The sequence below is a fragment of the Danio rerio genome, chromosome 22, assembly GCF_049306965.1.
Source record: "Danio rerio strain Tuebingen ecotype United States chromosome 22, GRCz12tu, whole genome shotgun sequence".
Classification (NCBI taxonomy): domain Eukaryota; kingdom Metazoa; phylum Chordata; class Actinopteri; order Cypriniformes; family Danionidae; genus Danio; species Danio rerio.
In genome coordinates, this window is record NC_133197.1 from 8,129,629 (window position 1) to 8,149,981 (window position 20,353).

General features: G+C 36.5%; 2 protein-coding genes across 4 annotated transcripts; one reads left to right on the forward strand and one right to left on the reverse strand.

The window, feature by feature from the left end:
• Nucleotides 1-3,150: 3,150 nt before the first annotated feature.
• Nucleotides 3,151-6,681, reverse strand: LOC141380165 (CD48 antigen-like). Of its 3 annotated transcripts, none has more exons than XM_073937237.1 (4): nucleotides 6,535-6,671; nucleotides 4,825-5,154; nucleotides 3,944-4,222; nucleotides 3,151-3,875 (listed from the first exon to the last, which is right to left on the reverse strand). In XM_073937237.1, the coding sequence occupies exons 1-4, from the start codon at nucleotides 6,581-6,583 to the stop codon at nucleotides 3,733-3,735; spliced, it is 801 nt and encodes a 266-aa protein (XP_073793338.1). In that variant the 5' UTR covers nucleotides 6,584-6,671; the 3' UTR covers nucleotides 3,151-3,732. The 3 variants fall into 3 exon arrangements, 2 of the variants coding, with proteins under 2 accessions (XP_073793338.1, XP_073793339.1); XR_012397721.1 differs by having other exon boundaries at nucleotides 3,462-3,875; nucleotides 4,821-5,154; nucleotides 6,535-6,681; XM_073937238.1 differs by lacking the exon at nucleotides 6,535-6,671 and having other exon boundaries at nucleotides 3,462-3,875; nucleotides 4,821-5,149.
• Nucleotides 6,682-12,895: 6,214 nt separating this feature from the next.
• LOC141380164 (uncharacterized) lies at nucleotides 12,896-19,952 on the forward strand. Its single transcript, XM_073937235.1, has 6 exons — nucleotides 12,896-13,008; nucleotides 13,329-13,658; nucleotides 16,088-16,357; nucleotides 16,454-16,567; nucleotides 16,664-16,731; nucleotides 16,922-19,952. The coding sequence occupies exons 1-6, from the start codon at nucleotides 12,969-12,971 to the stop codon at nucleotides 16,970-16,972; spliced, it is 873 nt and encodes a 290-aa protein (XP_073793336.1). The 5' UTR covers nucleotides 12,896-12,968; the 3' UTR covers nucleotides 16,973-19,952.
• Nucleotides 19,953-20,353: the final 401 nt, after the last annotated feature.

The following is a 20,353-nucleotide window of genomic DNA, read 5'->3' on the forward strand; positions in this document are numbered from 1 at the left end:
TATTAAAGTTTTTACCATGTATTTACAAATATTACAAAAATAAAACCAAGAAGACTGCATTTTAATTCAGTAATATTAGATTATGAAATTATTAATTAAAATTTAGAACAGATATCAAAACCACCCAGTAGGTAGCAGCAGAGCACTGTCTTCATTCAAATGGAGAAACTACACAAAATTTAAATGGATTAGTAAATAATAAATAATGAAATTGATTGCATTCATAGATGACATACCATGTAATATGAAAAAAATTCATAAAAATTTTTACTCATGCTGGAACATTTACATATAACAGATAATATACATGTATATTCATAGCAGTGACACCATTGTGAAGAGTCTTTTGTAATATTTTTTAGCAGGAGAAAAACCATTGTGAAATTCACATAACTGTTAACATAATTAACATGTAAAACACTCAGCATGAATGTCCACTTTTGTGAACTTTTGTGTTTATTAACAATAAAAACAATATTTAAGAAGTTGTAAATGCATTTCCTGTTTACTGACACACCACGTAGTGAGCATTCACGCTATTACGTTTCCACTAACCAATGAAAATACAGGTGGGCGTGACTGAATGTGCAGCCCCGCCCCACATTCATCCCCGCCCAGATCTGCAGTCTGCAGACAGGGGCTTCATCTGGATGCAGACTTGAATATTAGCTGAGACAGCATAATTCAGAGATGCAATGTCAGACACAATGCATTCAGTGGAGCGAGTGATGTCAATATGTGGGGTAGGGTTAGAGGTGAGGTGTGCGCATTAAAAGCATTGTATGCAACACAGATTTTAACCTGGTCTGCATTCAGATCCCTCTCCATTCACTTTACATTTTGAGGCTGCATCCTTCCTCCTTTCACTGCATTTGATATGTGTTTCACTCCTGACAGTAAGTTTAAAATGAAGATGGACCCTGAAAGCAGCATTTTCTGTGTTAATGTACTTATTATTCAAGGTTTTCCTACTTGACTATGATTCCTAATGAGAAGGCAGTGTTATAGTAATGTCATTTTAGCGAAACACTGTTTAGTTGTATATGAGTAAAATATGTTCCATCAGAAATCTGTCTGAAATCAGTTTTGTGGGGTGTCTTCGACAAATATAGATGTATATTTATACAAAATATAAAGTATTCAAAAAAGGTAATGATTCACACTCAATTGCTTCGTACTGTTTTTATTTTTTCTTTCACATTTTACAGGTGATTAAAAGACACAGACGTTTCGGCACAAAGCCTTCCTCAGTGTGTGACACAGACAGAGGATCAATAAATTTGTAATGTGTGCATATATACAAATAATATAAAATGGACCCCCTACAAAAACTAAAGTGATTAAATGAATGTATTTTGAATTAATTATGTATGTTGGGCTAATCCCAAAGTTATTTTTTGTGTATCCTGCAGAGGGCGCTTAGTTGAACAGAGCAGCTCGGGTGATAATTTGAAACTTACATTATTTTTCTACTATAAAATATTACGCTGAATAAATACATTATTTTTTAATCATTTATTGTTTTTTTAATCATTAAGGATTTATCACACTGTTAGTATTGAGTTTAGGGAATGAATATAATCTTTCTTTACATACAATATATAGGACTATAATTATAGGACTAATTTTCTCTCAACAAACTTAATTTTTTGTGTACTTTTCATGACGTCCTACAAGTCATCGAGCTGTAAACAATGCAGAGAAAATTTGGATTAATAACCATTTATTTTGTAGAAAACAACATCAAATAACATATATGCTTTACATTCTTGTTGGGAAGATTTTTCTTTTCTCGGGCAATTCTATCAAATTCCTCAACTTCACTAAAAGAAAAAAATAAATAAATGCTGAGGTATCAAAGAATGGACAGTGGAAATATCTGCAGTATCTCATTCACTTTACTAGTGTTGGCTGAGACTACGCTTTTAGAATTGTATATCCATCTGGAAAAAAAAAATTGTCACAAGTGAATTATTTTCAAATGATTAACCTAAGAGAGCTCATAAAATTCTGTGCAGATTCAGTGATATTTGATTTCCAAAGGTCTCAACCTATGGAAACCTATGGAACCTATACATATGTTACAAATAATAATTGCGTTGTATATTATACATTTTATTTAAACATTTTTAATTTAAAGCTTTTTATTTAGCCTGAAAACATTTTTAGAAAATTGTCAGAGAAAGGTACAATAACATCGAAAATAAGAGCAAGCTGTAAATATCATAAAATAATGTTTACTTTTGACACTAATCAAACACTAAAATAATTGTTTGTTGGTGTAATAAGATGACACATTGATCTATGCCATAAAACCTGGTCATTTTCAGGAATTGCTTTTAAAAAATCAATAAGCTTACTCACGTGCTGGTCTGGGCGTGCAGTTACGGTTTCCGAACCTGCCGCTTCACCCAACCCAACAGCAGGTGGCACTGTCTGAAAAAACGATAGGTCTGTAGGTGCAAGTCTGAGCGAGCAGATCTGAACGTGCAGTCGGTCTCCGGGCCTGCAGCTTCACCCTACTCCCGGTCAGAGCTCATTAAAGATTCGTTTCTTTACTTCTCTGCAGGTAAAAGAAATATGGTTCATATAAACACTTAAAATGAAGTTACATCAGTCAGGACAGTTTCGTTACATATGTTAATGCAGATTTATGCAACATTGGGCGATTAATTGGTTGATTTGTGTGATTTTATGGAAATAGTAATTAATTAACTTATGTATTTAACTAATGTGCAAAGAAACATTGCAGAATAACAGGCATGTACACAAAATGAGTTCAATAGTGTGTTTGAAGAGTTTTAAAATGTGAGTAAATTGTAATTACAGGAAGAAATCGTCGCAAGATGAATGGATGTTAAGAGTAGCAGTGTTGAGCCAAAATGGCGACAACCGTATGTGAGTTAGAGCCAAAATGGTGTCGTCCATGTGAAACAACTTGAAACAAAAAGGCAGACTAGTTTAAAGAAATATTAGCAGTGAATTTCATGTTTTTGCTGTTATATTAATGTTTATGTTTTGTCATAATCTTTATATTTGTGAACTAAATGTTTAAGTTAAAAAAGGAAGCATTTGTAACAGTAATGTGATCGTTTACATTAATACAGTATGTAAAATGCATGATAAAATGAACAGTTTAAATATGCTGTCGGATCACAGAAATATAAGAACTTTATTGTATAGATGGACATTCGGTTACATATTTTATTGCAAGTTTATTGTTTACAATGGTGACAACCAAAAACAGTTATGTTTTATTTAGTAAAAAAATGTTTTTTAATTCATTTTGAAGAAAGAATTCAGAGTTCATTAAAGACCGTCAGAGCTCGTATTCATTTGTTTCTTTACTTCTCTGCAGTTATACATTTCACTTACACGTTCGGGTCTCTTCAGCCTGAGGCGGGTAACACACACACACACACACACTAATGATATTGAAAGCTCAGTGTTAATAAAAAAAAAACCCAAAGCAGATTTAAAATTGTAAGACTATGATTTAATATTCATCAGTAGTGCATAACACAACAACATTTCAAAAGGCAAACATTAATCTAACAACACAATGGCATTAAGATCACAACACAACTATATTTAAAAAAGCAAACATTAATCTCACAATACAGCAACATTAATGTCACTACGCAACTTATAAAAAATTAGTCAATAATTAATTAATGACATCTATAAATTCTATCTGCATAATAATTTGTAATATATAATGTCCATAGTACTTCAAGAAATTTCTCTAATTTCTTGTTCTCTCTTCTGGTCAGATCTTCTGGATGAGATGTCATAAACTAGTACAGCAACAGTAGCTACGCCCACCAGTGCAGAGAGGGCCAGTCGAATCACAGCTTCAGTAAAACCACAGCAGCCTAATAAGAGAGAAGATTTCCAATGTTAATATATTAAATTTGTGTATTGATAGAAGTATATTTTGTACCTGGACAAATCTGACAGAGTATGTTGATGTCCAGTCGTGTGGTCTGGTTGCTGATGGGGTTGTTGATCACACAGCTGTAGGTGTTGTTATCTTGATATTCCACTTCCAGAGGTAGAGAGAGACTGATGCTGAGATCAGACACACTGATGCTGGACAATACACTGTTTCCTTTGTACCAGGAGAGACTCACAGCGCTCACATTCACCACTGAACACACCACTGAACAATACTGCTCTGACGATGAACAGTCTCTGATGATGTCAGGAAGGGGCAGACAAACTGGAAAAACATCAGAAAATAAACACTAATGAGAAAAAACAAAGATATATTCGTTTAGATGACTTAAAACAATCTGATAGAAATAATAGTGCACTTGTTTTGAAAGCAGACAATGCTAAATGAGAAAATTAATAAACATGACACGTTACGAGTATACAGAGTTTTATGATATTTTATATTTTAATATTGTGTGTTATAAACAAGAAGTATGAAAATAGTATGCAATTTATGTCTCTAAGATAATAAAAATGCTAACAATATAATGTGCCATAGCAAGACAAAATAGTTAACAATGCTATTCTAGGTGTAAAATGTTAACGTTTACAATTCTTTTTTTTTTTTTTTTTTTTATTAACAAGAACCAGCATGTACAGTTACAGTTGTTTTGTTATACAATACAATCACTTTACATTTCTTAACAAGAATGAAATAAGTGAAAAAAACAAAGAAGAGAAAAAAAAAGAAAAAAAACAGAGGAGAGGGTACATAATTATCAAATTACATACAAATATGTTTCGCACAACGTTTACAATTCAATAGCTAAAAATTAAACATTATAGTGATAACTTAGTTTTAAGCTGAGTAGTTAATTCTCTACTCACCATAGACAGTGATGTTGAATGTGTTGAGTGGGATGTCTGAGTTGATGCTGGTCACTGTATAAAGTCCAGAGTCTGAGATTCTGCTGTTTGTGATGATCAGAGATCCAGTCTGACTGTCCAGCTGCAGTCTGTCTCTGAATCTCCCATCAGAACCATAGACAGTCTCTGCCTTATTGTCTTTTCTGCTGTATGTAGCTAAGAGAATTTCCTTTTTAGCTCCAAATCTCCACATTATCAAATCGTCGCTCTGGATTTCAGCTAGAGCAGATTCTAGAGTGACTGAATCTCCTTCAGTGATGAACACTGACTTCACTTCAACACCACAACCACCTGATCAGCAAACACACAGACCCACATGGTTAGTCAGAATTTAGAGAATTTGGTTTTGTCATACATATAGCCCCTAATGCGATCTGGGGAAAATCTAAGATGGAATATATCAAATGTAGGCTTTAGTTTAAAAAATAAATTTTTTAATAACAGAATATATTGTTTACCATGCATGCCCTTTTTACTGTACAATTTGAAACTCTTTAGTTTGTAGGTTAAAGTATTTACAGTTTTTCTTTCACCTGCTAACAATCATGCTGAAACCAGATTTTCAAAATTGTTCACACAATCGGGTTTACAGGAGTCTATGCGGAGCAGAAAATGAATAATTTTTAATTTCTTTTACACAAAATACATGCAATTAACACATTGTTCAAAATTCTCACACGTTTCATTTCGTTCATTCTCTACAAGCGGAAAAACATTTAAAAATAAAATAAAAAAGACATAGTTTTTTCTGCATATATCTTTCACATGCTAACTCATTAACAATAACATTTTCAAAACAGACTAATTACAATTTCCATTCATTGTTTGTCATTTATTGTGAAATATAGAAAATCTTATCATAAACTGATCAGAATTTCAGCTGAAAGCCTACTCGGTATTCCTGCTGTAGTGTATATATATATATATATATATATATATATATATATATATATATATATATATATATATATATATTTTTTTTTTTTTTTTTTTTTTTTTTTTGAAAAAGGGATAGTCATTTATTCATTTTCTTGTCGGCTTAGTCCCTTAATTAATCCAGGGTCGCCACAGCGGAATGAACCGCCAACTTATCCAGCACATTTTTACGCAGCGGATGCCCTTCCAGCTGCAACCCATATTTGGGAAACATCCACACACACATTCATACACACATTCATACACTAAGAACAATTTAGCCTACTCAATTCACCTGTACCACATGTCTTTGGATTGTGGGGGAAACCGGAGCACCCGGCGGAAACCCACATGAACGCAGGGAGAACATGCAAACTCCACACAGAAGTGCCATCTGAGCTGAGCTCGAACCAGCAACCTTCTTGCTGTGAGGCGACAGCACCTACTGCGCCACTGCGTCGCCAAAAAGGGATAGTTTGGAACTTATTTTGTTAGGAAATACCAAATACTCTTACAGGTCGGTAGGGAAAGAAAAGTAATGCATAGTAATGAAGTGATGAAGACACTGACAATGGGAGTCTATCTAAAATTTAATATGTCTGTGGTAATACTGTCCAGACAAACTCCATGAGCATTAACAGTTTCTAAGCATTAACAGTTTCACAATGGAAATGGCAAAATTTGTGATGAAAATAATACAGAAGGAAGAGCAGTTGAACAAATGATGATGATGACAATGATAATAATAATACTCACCAGCCAGACTCCATGAGCAGAAACAGATTAAAGTAATTGTAATAAACATTTTTGAGCTGTTTTCTGAACAGTTTCACTACAGAAATGCTACAAATAATGAGCTGTTTGAACTTTTGAATAATCTGCTGGTCTGTCATGAAGAGATTTAGTGAAAATCTGCTGTGAGTTTGAATAAACCCCTGCGGTAGCTCCTCCCACACAGACAGATCTATTTTAGCAATTATTTAAGAACTGTTTACTGAATTACACCCCCGTGACATTTTAATCATTATTTAATCATTTCCACAAAATGGTATCAGATTATATCTTCATTCTTTTAAAACATTGATTGATAGACACATGATATGAACTGAACTCATTTGTTTATTTATTAACTGATTGATTTATTGATTGACAGCAGTGTTATTTTTCCTTCATTATCAGGCATGACTGTACACCATGTTAATTCTTAATTGGAGAAATGTGATAAACTAAAAAAAAAAATACTAGCCTAAAGATTTATATATAGCCTTAAGAATTATATATATATATAGATGTAGGAGCCATTTGGCAACTTTGCTCATTGTTCCACTAGGTGGTGCTCTTAAAACAGGCTTTATAAGTGGGAACGAACATTCAGGTAACAGGTGTTTGTATATGACGCCTGAGCTAGGTTATGATAAAGCAAAGCAGCTGGTACAGGAACACTTTGGCTGTAAGTACAAGATTGCTGTGGCGTACATTGAAAAGGCTTTATCCTGGGCTCCAATAAAGAATGAAGATGTTAATGCTCTACAGGCTTACTCTCTCTTTCTGCGAGGCTGCTGCAATGTTATGGAGGAACTTCAGTATATGCATGAGCTGGATATGCCAAGTAACATAAGGGCAATTGTCTTAAAGCTGCCATTTAAACTTCGAGAGCAATGGAGGACTGCTGCACATGACCTACAGGAAACAACAGGAAACAGAGCCTTGGTCAATGACCTGGTGAGAGTTATAGAAAGACATGTTCAAACTCTGTCTGATCCATTGTATGGCAATATTAGCGACTCACCATCTGCAACAACTGGTCAAAGAGCTGTCAATAGGCCACGAGTATCTCCAGAACAAAGAACTAAAGGAAAAAGCTTTGCTACTACCATTACACCTGTGAAAGTTAAGTGTACCACAGGATCAAGGACCATCTCACCTAGACATAACTCTGCATCTGCTTTATTCTGTGCATACTGTTCTCAGAGTCATCTATTAGAACATTGTCAACAGTTCAAATGCAAAAAAACACAGAGACAAGATTAATTTTCTGAAGGAGAAACACCTCTGCTTTGGTTGTTTGAGTACTTCACACATGAGTCGTGACTGTAAGAAACGCCTAACTTGTAAAATATGCAGCCAAAGCCATCCTACTGTACTTCATATTAACAAGAGCGACACAGCTAGCATGCATAAAGCGCATGTTGCTAAGGTCACAGTAAGTACTTCTACTCAAGTTGACAAAGATATTACATCACACTCATTCGCTTCAACTGCTGAGACTTGTGGACATACAGGGGCCGGAGCAGATCAGTGTCTGTTATCCATTGTGCCAGTCCAAGTCAAGTCCATCAAATCTGATCAGGTAATACTGACAGATGCATTCTTGGATCCTGGCAGCTCCGCCAACTTCTGCTCAGAACAGCTTATGCAAAAGCTCCATCTTACTGGGAAACGAACCCAGTTCCTCTTATGCACTATGGGGCAAGAAAGGGTGGTGCCAGCATATTCACTCACAGGACTGGAAGTGTCTGGTATTAATGGTAATGTCTTCCATGAACTCCCTCAAACCCTAACACAAAAGAAAATGCCCGTAAACACTGATAACATTGTTACTGCTGAAACTCTGGTAAAATGGCCATACCTGGTAGGGTTAACACCTCCCAAGATAGAAGCTAACGTAGACCTGTTGATTGGAAGCAACGCACCAAGGTTGTTGGAACCTTGGGAGGTTATTAATAGCCGTGGGAATGGCCCATATGCTATAAGGACCGTGCTGGGATGGGTCATTAATGGTCTTGTGCATGGAGAAGACTCCTGTCTTAATGCTGAATGTAGGTCAGCTGTAGTTAACAGGATTTCAGTATGTAAATTGGAGGAAATGCTGAATAACCAGTATAATCATGACTTTAACGAAAGAGTCACAGAAGAGAAAGGGCTATCAAGGGAAGACAAGAAGTTCATGGATATTGTGGAAAGATCTGTAACACTTAAAGACAACCATTATCAAATTAAACTGCCTCTTAAGAAAGACGTGCATCTGCCCAATAACTTTGCTGTGGCAAAACAAAGGTTAACAAGTCTAAAACGAAAGTTTCTGCAGAATGAACATTTCTTCAAAGAGTACCGCAATAAAGTCAACGACATGTTACTCAATGGTTATGCAGAGAAAGTACCTACCCAGCAGTTAAGTGGCAGCAGTGGTAAAGTGTGGTACATTCCTCACCACGGAATATATCATCCCAGGAAGAAAAGTCTGCGTGTGGTATTTGACTGTTCTGCATCATTTAAAGGATCATCATTGAATGAACAGCTCCTGCAAGGTCCCAACTTTAATAGCACACTGATTGGAGTCCTCCTGAGGTTTCGGCAAGAACCTGTGGCATTCATGGGGGATGTGCAAGCAATGTACTATCAAGTTAAGGTTCCAGAGGAGGATAGAGACCTTCTGCGGTTCTTGTGGTGGCCTGAGGGAGATCTCACGAAAGATGCGTCAGAATTCCGCATGACTGTCCATTTATTTGGTGCGGTATCATCTCCAAGCTGTGCCATCTTTGCTCTGAGGAAAACAGCTGATGATAATCAGGCTGAATTTCCAGCAGAAATTCCACAAACTGTCAAAGAAAACTTCTATGTCGACGACTGCTTGAAGAGTGTAGAATCTGAGAAGAAAGCTGTAACAATGATCAAACACCTGACCACGCTCTGCCAAAAGGGAGGATTTACCTTGACAAAGTGGGTAAGCAACAGTTGCTATGTACTGCAAGCCATGCCACAGGAATATAGAGCTAAGGGTGTGGAAGAACTTGACATGGACCGAGATGAACTTCCCATGGAAAGAGCCCTTGGATTACAGTGGTGTGTTCAGAAGGACACATTTACATTCAAAATGGCACCTTGTCAACGGTCCTGTACTAGACGTGGAATGCTATCTGTCTCCAGTTCAGTGTATGACCCACTTGGTTTCCTGGCACCAATTCTACTACCTGCAAAGATAATGCTGCAAGAATTGTGCAGAAGAAACTATGGATGGGATGAAACGGTACCTCAAGAGCTACTACACCGCTGGACAAGATGGATAGAGGAGTTGGAAATGCTGTCTAACTTTGAGATTAATAGATGCATCAAGCCCAAAGACTTTGGAACTGCCATACATGCTGAGCTTCATCATTTCTCAGATGCTAGCGAACTAGGATATGGGGCAGTTACTTATCTCAGGATGCAAAATAGCAAAAATGTCATCCACGTTGCATTTGTGATGGGCAAAGCCAGAGTTACACCTTTAAAGACTGTTACCATTCCCCGTCTAGAGTTAACAGCTGCAGTTCTTGCCGTTCGTATGGATCTGATGCTGAAAAAAGAGCTGCAAATCCCACTGGCAGAATCAATATTCTGGACAGACAGCACATCAGTGCTTAAGTACATAAATAATGAAGACAGACGTTTTCATACGTTCGTGGCTAATAGGGTCACCATTATAAGAGAAGCAACAACAACTTTACAGTGGCGGTACATTCGTTCCAAGGAAAACCCAGCAGATGATGCATCTAGAGGTCTGAGGGTTGGTGACTTCATTGAACACAATAGGTGGATAGTAGGTCCAAGTTTCTTGTATAAGTCAGAAGAGGATTGGCCAGCTGATAGAGCTGACATGGTGATCAAAATTGATGATCCGGAAATAAAAAGAGAAGTTTTAGTTAACGCAGTAAGTGTAACTGACTCCTCAGATAGCACCACTCGTTTAATTGCGCATTTCTCAGATTGGAAGAGATTGAGGGTAGCCGTAGCTTGGTTTCTTAAGTATAAGCGAATGCTTCAGGAACGGTCTCACAAGAAGAAGGAGACTAAGACTTCTTATGTGGGTATTCAGAGTGTTCCAGTGCCTGAAAGGTGCACTTTGTCCATTGAAGACATAAGTGAGGCAGAGCTTGCCATTATACGCTTTTGTCAACAGCAACGATTTAGTGAGGAAATCGCTACCTTGTCAGCTGGAAAAGGAACTGTGAGTAAGCAAAGCCCTCTGTACAAACTGGATCCACGTCTGGATAACGGACTTCTAAGAGTCGGTGGGCGACTAGCCAGAGGTTCACTACCAGAGGAAGCTAAGCATCCACTGATTTTGTCCAAAGACCAACATATAGCTACTCTCCTCCTGCGAAATATTCATGAACGGCTCGGACATTGTGGTCGAAACCACATACTGTCCACATTACGAAGGAAATATTGGATCACAGGTGCTAATTCGGCAGTAAGAAAGATAATGTCTGACTGTTGTCTCTGCAGAAGACAAAATGGTCGAATGATGCTACAGAAGATGGCAGACTTGCCCATGGAGAGGATTCTTCCGGACAAACCACCATTCACCAACACTGGGGTTGACTACTTTGGTCCTATAGAGGTGAAAAAAGGACGAGGCACTGCCAAGCGATATGGCGTGATATTCACTTGCCTGTCTAGTAGAGCAGTCCACCTTGAAATAGCCAACTCGTTGAATACAGACGCATACATTAATGCAATACGTCGGTTTGTCTGTAGAAGAGGTCAAGTTGTTAATTTACTGTCTGACAATGGTACCAATTTTAAAGGAGCAGAGAAGGAACTCAGAGAGGCACTCCTAACCTTGAACCAGACAAATATTGGAGGAATGCTACAACAAAAGGGCATCAAATGGAGTTTCAATCCTCCTTCAGCGTCGCACTATGGTGGTGTTTGGGAGCGTATGATTCGCATGGTGAGAAGAATTCTCTCTTCAGTCCTTCATCAACAAAAATTGGACGATGATGGACTCCACACAGTAATATGCGAAGTTGAAGCCATCTTAAACGACCGCCCCATCACCAAGTTATCTGACGATCCAAATGATCTAGAACCCCTGACACCTAATCATATCCTCCTCATGAAAGGTAAGCCGTCTCTGCCACCAGGGCTGTTTGAACACCATGATCTGTACATCAGAAAGCGATGGAGGCAAGTTCAGTACATATCTGATCTCTTTTGGAAACGGTGGGTTCGTGAATACCTGCCATTATTGCAAGAGAGGCAGAAATGGAACGAACAGAGAAAAAATCTCAAACCAGGAGATATCGTGATCATTATGGATCCTACAGCACCACGAGGCTCATGGCCTCTTGCAAGAGTGCTGGAAGCATTTCAAGACAAGAAAAAGATTGTGCGTTCAGTGCGGCTTCAGACCAAAAGTAGTATAATAGAACGGCCTGTGACTAAACTCTGCCTATTGCAAGAATCAGTTTAGCTTATCTACTATTAAAGTGTCTCCACTGGGTTATTGTGTATTTGAAGTATTATGTATGTGCACTTATTATTGCCTGATGTTCTTTTATGGCTCCTTAATATTATATTTGGGAATTGTTACATTTGTATACAATTAGGGGCCGGGATGTAGGAGCCATTTGGCAACTTTGCTCATTGTTCCACTAGGTGGTGCTCTTTAAACAGGCTTTATAAGTGGGAACGAACATTCAGGTAACAGGTGTTGCTAGACGGAAGGGAGCACATACAGTTTTGACCACACAATTGCAAACGCACACACAATTGCAAACGCACACACTTTCAAACGCACACACTTTCAAACGCACACACTTTCAAACGCACACACTTTCTAACGCACACACCCACAAACACAAACAAACGCTCACGCGCATTCACACAGAGAGCCGCACACATTCATTCATGCTTTAGCATGACGGTTTGTTTTGTTTGTAAGTCACGATATGTGGCAGTGTTTGACTTATACGAACGGAAACTTACCTGAAAGGAAATTTGTGAACTATTGGAGTTTGCAACTGCAATAAACTCAAACATCTTCGGAAACAAGTAAGACTGTTCATTTCATTTACACTACATCAGCCAGAGGACAGTGTGCGTCAGCTGGGTGCCTGTCTAACAACATCTCAGGGACTTCAAGCAATAGGCTTAGCCTCTACAATATATATATATATATATATATATATATATATATATATATATATATATATATATATATATATATATATATAATTTAGAAGCTTTTCGGTATTGTAGCTATAAGAGTGTTGATTTAAGAGTGAATGTACAGTCAGTAAAGGGCGGTGTTACTCGTGACGATCATTCACACTGAACATCTTCACTGCACACCAGAGGATTTAATATTTTCAGGTTTTAGGATCTGAATATTATCACTCTATTAAAACTGCTTGGTGAAGAAAATGTTAATTTTTCTCTGTTTGTGCTCCTGGAGTTTGGCTGGTAAGTTCTGTTTATACTATAATTATATTTGGCTCAAAATATAATCATATTTCCAAAAGTAATTAGCCTGATAAATCTATACTGATATGTGTTTATACATTAACTTATGTATATTTAAGCATTTTTGTGTTTAATTTGCAGAACAAATTTCAGCAAAATACCATGACAATTGTCAACATTTTCAAAGTAACTAAAAAAAAAAAAAAAAAAAAAAAAATATATATATATATATATATATATATATATATATATATATATATATATATATATATATATATATATATATAAAGTGTTTGCTGAGTAGTGTGTTTGCTGATCAGGTGTGTGTGGTGTTGAAGTGAAGTCAGTGTTCATCACTGAAGGAGATTCAGTCACTCTAGAATCTGCTCTAGCTGAAATCCAGAGTGGCGATTTGATAATGTGGAGATTTGGAGCTAAAAAGGAAATTCTCTTAGCTACATACAGCAGAAAAGACAATAAGGCAGAGACTGTTTATGGTTCTGATGGGAGATTCAGAGACAGACTGCAGCTGGACAGTCAGACTGGATCTCTGACCATCACAAACAGCAGAATCTCAGACTCTGGACTTTATACAGTGACCAGCATCAACTCAGACATCCCACTCAACACATTCAACATCACTGTCTATGGTGAGTTTACACACTTTTTACTCACAGAGAAGTTTATTTATTTTTATTTTTTGCTACCAATTGTCCTTTTAATAAGATTTTACCAGAAATTTTAAAAGTAGATTCAGCATTTATTGTAGAATTCATAATTGCAGTGCTGTAATTTGTAATCTGAATGCTGACATTGCACTAAAAAAAACAAACACTTAGTTACTACAACTATTGAAACTTTTCTGAAAAGTTATGAGCATTTCCATCACTGGACATTTGATGATTATACATTTTTTAAATAGGGTAATAATTACCAGCCAGCCAGAATTTTTAAAATATATTCTCATAAAACTTTTTTGTAAAAATTTTTGAGGAAAATGTGTATACATTTTCTCCATATCGTAAACTTCTACAATGTTTTAGTTGTTTTTCTCAGTTGCTTCCAAAATGCAGTTTCAGTGCAGCTGTTTAAATGTTGTTTATAACCACAAAAGCAGACTACGAGGTGGCGCACTAGGTAGTGCTGTCGCCTCACAGCAATAAGGTCGCTAGGTCGAGCCTCAGCTGGATCAGTTGGCATTTCTGTGTGGAGTTTGCATGTTCTCCCTGCATTCGCGTGGGTTTCCTCCGAGTGCTCCCGTTTCCCCTCAAGTCTAAAGACGTGGTTCAGGAGAATTGGGTAAGCTAACATATTTTCGGTAGTGTATGAGTGTGAATGAGATTGTATGGGTGTTTCCCAGTGATGGGTTGCAGCTGGAAGGGCATCCGCTGTTTACAATGTGCTGGATAAGTTAGCGGTTCATTTCACTGTGGCGACCCCTGATTAATAAAGGGACTAAGCCGAAAATGAATGAATGAATGAATAACCACAAAAGCTCATCTGACACTGAAAACATTTGTGTTAACGTATATATAGTTTTTCCAATGGCTAACAAGCATGTTTTAAAACCTGTTCACACACAAAAGTACAGGAGTCTATGTAGCACAAACGGAATCATTTTTCATTGCTTTCACACAAAATGCACGCAATAAACACATTGTTCAAAAGCATTTTGAAGTGGATTACAATACCTGACAGAAATTGTCTTGTACAATACTAAAACTTGCCTCTCTAACTTGCAAATTCAAACAATTTAAACTGTGGTTTTTCTTGCACTGTAAAGTGGGCTGATTACATTTGCAACTAATATATTTTTTTCATTTATATGACATTCTTTTTCTTGCACATTCAAGGAAATGTAAAATTACATACCAGTGTAGATGAAAATTCATTCAAATTAAAGTTTTTAAGTTTTGTAATGCTCTCTGTTGGTGTTTTTAGATCAGTGTGTTATAAATGAATTGTGTGTTTTCTGAATGAAAAGTGTTGCTAGATGTTTAGTGAAACATGTTTATTTTGAGCCGTATATGAATTGCTGTGTTGGTCTGAGTGAGTTTTAGAGTTAAGCTGATGTTGTAATGAACACTGTGTGAACAGATCTGAAAACATGGCTTCAGTTCTGCACTTTGCTTATTAGTGGTTGAGCGAAAGAGAAAAATCCTGCAAAAAAGATTTGTTTCATTTTTGTTACAGAAACTTATGAATATTTTGGATGACAAGGGGAAAGTAAATAATCAGGAAATCCTGCAAGTGATTCCTTAAGTCCTAAACATTCATTCATTCATTTTCTTTTCGGCTGTCCCTTTATTAATCTGAGGTCGCCACAGCAGAATGAACCGCCAACTTACCTAGCACATGTTTTATGCAGCAGATGCCCTTCCTGCTGCAACCCATCTCAGGGAAACATCCATACACACTCATTTACACTCTATGGACAATTTAGCCTACCCAATTCACCTGTACCGCATGTCTTTGGACTGTGGGGGAAACTGGAGCACCCGGAGAAAACCCACACGAACACGGGGAGAACATGCAAACTCCACACAGAAATGCCAACTGACCCAGCTGGGACTCGAACCAGCAACCTTCTTGCTGTGAGGCGACAGCACTGCTTATATTTTAAACATGATTTCTGAATTCTTTTTTAATCAGATCAAGACTGTTATTGACTTGTGTGATGAACTCAAAAGCATAAAATACTGACAAACAAAATTCATCTTAATTTCTCTAGCGCTTTTACAATGTAGATCAATAGTATGGTCAAAGCAGCTTAAGATAGAAGGTCTAGTAAATCGAAACTGTCCGTCTAATTTTCAGAGTTGAAGTTCAGTCACATCCCTTCAACTTAATAGTCTCTTTTCCACAAGGATCCTGGTAATTTGCCTTTAAATAACTGAAATTACTTTTAGCAGCAGTAGTATTCCAGCAATTAATTCTGGAAAATTCCCAGAGTAAATTTATTTTTAAAAAGGCTCTATTTTCACATGATCTTTTCACAATAATGTACAAGCAATTTTCTGGAAAAGTCTGTATATGTGAAAAGAGATTCTGTTAATGTGCTGTATTCTCTTTTTTCCAGCTCGTCTGCCTGTTCCTGTCATCAGTAACTCTTCATCAGTGCAGTATTGTTCAGTGGTGTGTTCAGTGGTGAATGTAAGCACTGTGAGTCTCTCCTGGTACAAAGGAAACAGTGTATTGTCCAGCATCAGTGTGTCTGATCTCAGCATCAGTCTCTCTCTACCTCTGGAGATTGACTGTCTGAATGATTTCTACAGCTGTGTGGTCAACAATCCCATCAGCAATGAGACCACACAATACAACAACACTGGTCTCTGTCAGCCATGTCCAGGTACATATTTACCTATATATCTATACCTGTATATATAGGGAAAAGTAAATAATCAGGATATTCTGAATATGAATCCCTCTCCATCACATTCTCCAGACATCACATTACTTCAGAAAGTGTGGATCATTTCTGCTGCTGGATCTCTGTTGATTTTAGCTGCCGTTGTGATCTTCTGCTTCTTGATAAAACGCAAAAACACAAAACAAGAAGGCAAATATTAATATTACCTACTGTTACCTACATTGATATACATGTAAAACAGTGCTCAGACTTTATTTCATTAAGTGTTTCTTTGTTTTGAAACAGTTCAGACCCATAACACCGAGATCACTTACGCCGATCCAACATTCTACAAAAAAACCCCACGAAAAACAGTAAGATCCTTTATTTCTGTATGTTTGTGTGTGTGTCTTGTATTCCTTACATTGTGGGCACCAAATGTCACCACAAGTATATATGCAGGGACATTTTTTTGGTCCCCAAAAGCAAAATGAATTACCGCAGTAAATGACAAATCCCAGAATCTCTAGTTAATAGTCTACATGGTGTTGTGTTTTCCTTCAGAGAGCTGCAGAGACTGATGACGTGGTGTACGTAGGAGTCGCCAGACGTTGATCATCTCTTGACTCAAATAGGATTGTAGTTTAGATTATTATTAACTTTCTACTTCTCAAATACAAAGAAAATATGGAATCACATAGCCATAATCGAATTAGTCATAGTTATTGATACATTCAGAGAAGAACAATTACCAAAAGATTTTCAAACTACATTTTAAAATACTCAAAAGTTATGATTGTGCTTCTTTATTCAGGTTTAAATATAATCTTTGCAGGATATTGTTCTCCATGGCTGGATTTGAGGAGCCCTCCATATAAAAACAACATTATTCATACAATCAAGCATTTAAAATAAAATATACAGATCTTTAAAAAACAGACCCATTATATATTAAGTGGCTATGTACATTAAAATATGCAATTGGTACAATGCCCTTTTTATGTACATACAAGTTTATACATTGTACATTTTTATTTAAAAAATACCTCCATATAATTACATTTGTTACTAATTTCTGTAATTACATTTATAATTAAAATGTAAATAAAACAAATTTAGCTTACAACTCAAGCTCTGTAGGCCTACAATCCCACTGATTTGCTTGGTCCTTACATTTTTTTTTATGTCTGTGATTATGACATGGCTGTCTATAATAATTCATTCTGATTGGTCACATTCCAAGGTATGTTATTCCAAGATAACAACTTCTGGCTATAACACAGGGTCATTCGGTTGCTTCGAAACATCCTGATTTGCACAATTGGAGTGGCTGTCTTCCTCTGATGTCAATAACTTCAGCCACAATATTTTTTCAACGCCTCTCTTACCTCTAGTTACATTCAGGCCCTAATCAGACTCTAAAGTTATGCGTAAAGTAATGTTATATGTAAAGTAACGTTATACATTTCAGGTGGCACAGTTTATATATAGATCGACATGGTGGCTTAGTGGTTAGCACTGTCGCCTCACAGCAAGAAGGTTGCTGGTTCGAGCCTCAGCTGGGTCAGTTGGCATTTCTGTGTTGAGATTGCATGTTCTCCCCGTGTTGGCGTGGGTTTACTTTGGGTGCTCAGGTTTCCCCCACAGTCTAAACACATGTGGTACAGGTGAATTGGGTAGGCTAAATTGTTCGTAGTGTATGAGTTTGAATGTGAGAGTGTATAGGTGTTTCCCAATACAGGGTTGCAGCTGGAAGTCCATCCGCGCAAAACATATGCTAAGTTGGCTGTTTATACCGCTGTGGCAACCCCTGATGAAAAGGGACTAAACCAAAAAGGGGGTCCCGGCCCACAAGGGGGCCTCAGTGAGCACTGTAGGGGGTTGCGTCATATTTTTAAAAATTTTATAGCAGTGGACAATTAAGAGAATGATTATGTTGCCTTAGTTCAATTTATCCCCTTGCTGACCAAAAAATAGACAAATTTCTAATTCGTCCTCCACATAAAAAAAGAGTCTCACTGATTCACCTTCAGCAGCTAATGCTAATGACCCAAGCATACTAGACCCAGGTGAGGAAGCTCCAAAGACTCTAAACACTTCGGGTCTCAGCGCTAGCAATACTGGAAACACCAAGATAGTTACCTGAACTATGGTTTTTATTTCATTTTCTCGAAGCAAAGAGTCCCTGACCCAGCCACAGTGCATTATCTGCACCAAAGTTCTTGCTAACGAATGCATGAGGCCGTCTATATTAATATAATTGCAGACGACTCATCTTCAATACTGCAGGGTGTACAAATACAAATGGCCTACTGATGTTTTTCTTTTATATTTTACATTAGGCTATTGTTTGTGCATAAATATTTCTAGATGTAGTAATAAACAAACCATTTTTTTTACATACCTACTGCAAACTTATATGAGTGATAATATCATTACATGTGGAGGGGGGCGTTACAATATTTTCCAGGAGAAAAGGTCTCAGGCAAAAACTGGGTAGGAACCACTGCCATATGGGACATGCACCATACATGTCCACTATATAGAGAAAAATCCTGCATATTTTCAAAAAACAAAAGGAAATTTACATCTAGTATGACAAAGGGGAGACTAAATTATGAGAAAGTAAACTAATCCTTTACAAATGAGCTTAAAGATATTGTGATAAGATTTATAAGTCATTCTTTTTGTTTTATATTATGTGACCTTAATTATGTACTTATATTTAAACTAATTATTTGGTTCAACATACTTATTATGTACATGCATGTTTTTACATTGTGCTTTTTTACATGTTATTAAATCTGTAATCATATTTATGATTACATGTTTGACCCATCCTTTCCACCTCAACCCACCTCACCCTTAAACTCTGCATGAACCAGAGATCTCAGTATTCAGAGATGTCTGTATATTGATGTTTGCCCAACTGAAACAATATCAAGTAGAGGGTGGGGCTTTCTGTACTGCTCAAAGTGTTAACACCACTGTTGATTCAACTGTACTGTGTGAATTTATGAATATTTGTGGTTTTAAAGGTCAAATATTTTAACATTAACCTACAATGCCACATTATTAATGTAAATTATTTCATGGTTTCTCATCAATGTTTTATCTTATTTATGTATGTAATGTTTATAATATGTTTGTCAGTCTTTGATGTCTCTGTTAATGCAATGAAAACCTGCTGGAGCTTCACCTAGTGGATGAATATGTCATTTCACTGTCAGCTCCACTCACACTGTAATTGTTTTATAGTTTAAAATTCTGTCATCATTTACTTAACCTGCACTTATTTCATTATCTTCTGTTGAACACAAAACAAGATATTCTTAAGAATACTGAGGAAAAACAGCCATAGACTTCTATAGTATGTTAGTTTCTATGAATGTGATTGGCTGCTTTATTTTCCAGTGTTCATGTTCGTGTTCAACAGAAGAAAGAAATTCATACACGTTTAGAACCACTTGAGTTTGAATAGCAGTGAAGTATTTGGTGAAGTATCCATGATGAATCTGCATTTTATTGAGATTCTTTCTGTAGATTGTTAAATAAACATGCTGAGATATATCCTCTGGCCTCATGCTTGACTTCTAAAAATAAAAAGAACAATAAAACATCCCAGTATATACAGTACATTTGTTGTTTTTACTCATGATTTGCTGTAATAATACTGATATAAAATGTGTTAAAAATATTAAAACATAAAAGTAATAAAATAAAATTTTAAACAATTTTAGAATAAAGTGTCTTCATGCAGCTTTCACATGACTGATACAAACACTGAGAATAACCAACACGAAATTCTACAGACAATAACATCAGCTTTAAGCAAAATCACACAGATTAGAAAAAAACAATACTGTCTTAAATATAGCAAACACTAGCACACCATTAAAAGATATCAGTAAATCAGTGTTATCATGGAATTTACATTCAAATATTAAAAAAAGTATTTTAAAATGTGTCAAACATTAATCTCAACATGCCTGCAGT

Bases quoted from the DNA above. Each gene is read 5' to 3' on its own strand.
- LOC141380164 (XM_073937235.1), top strand. From the start codon at position 12,969: ATGTTAATTTTTCTCTGTTTGTGCTCCTGGAGTTTGGCTG. The intron at 13,009-13,328 runs GTAAGTTCTGTT...TTTGCTGATCAG, and splicing joins GTGCTCCTGGAGTTTGGCTG to GTGTGTGTGGTGTTGAAGTG. The intron at 13,659-16,087 runs GTGAGTTTACAC...TCTTTTTTCCAG, and splicing joins ATTCAACATCACTGTCTATG to CTCGTCTGCCTGTTCCTGTC.
- LOC141380165 (XM_073937237.1), bottom strand. From the start codon at position 6,583: ATGTTTATTACAATTACTTTAATCTGTTTCTGCTCATGGAGTCTGGCT. The intron at 4,223-4,824 runs GTGAGTAGAGAA...ATGTTTTTCCAG, and splicing joins ATTCAACATCACTGTCTATG to TTTGTCTGCCCCTTCCTGAC. The intron at 3,876-3,943 runs GTACAAAATATA...CTCTCTTATTAG, and splicing joins ACTCTGTCAGATTTGTCCAG to GCTGCTGTGGTTTTACTGAA.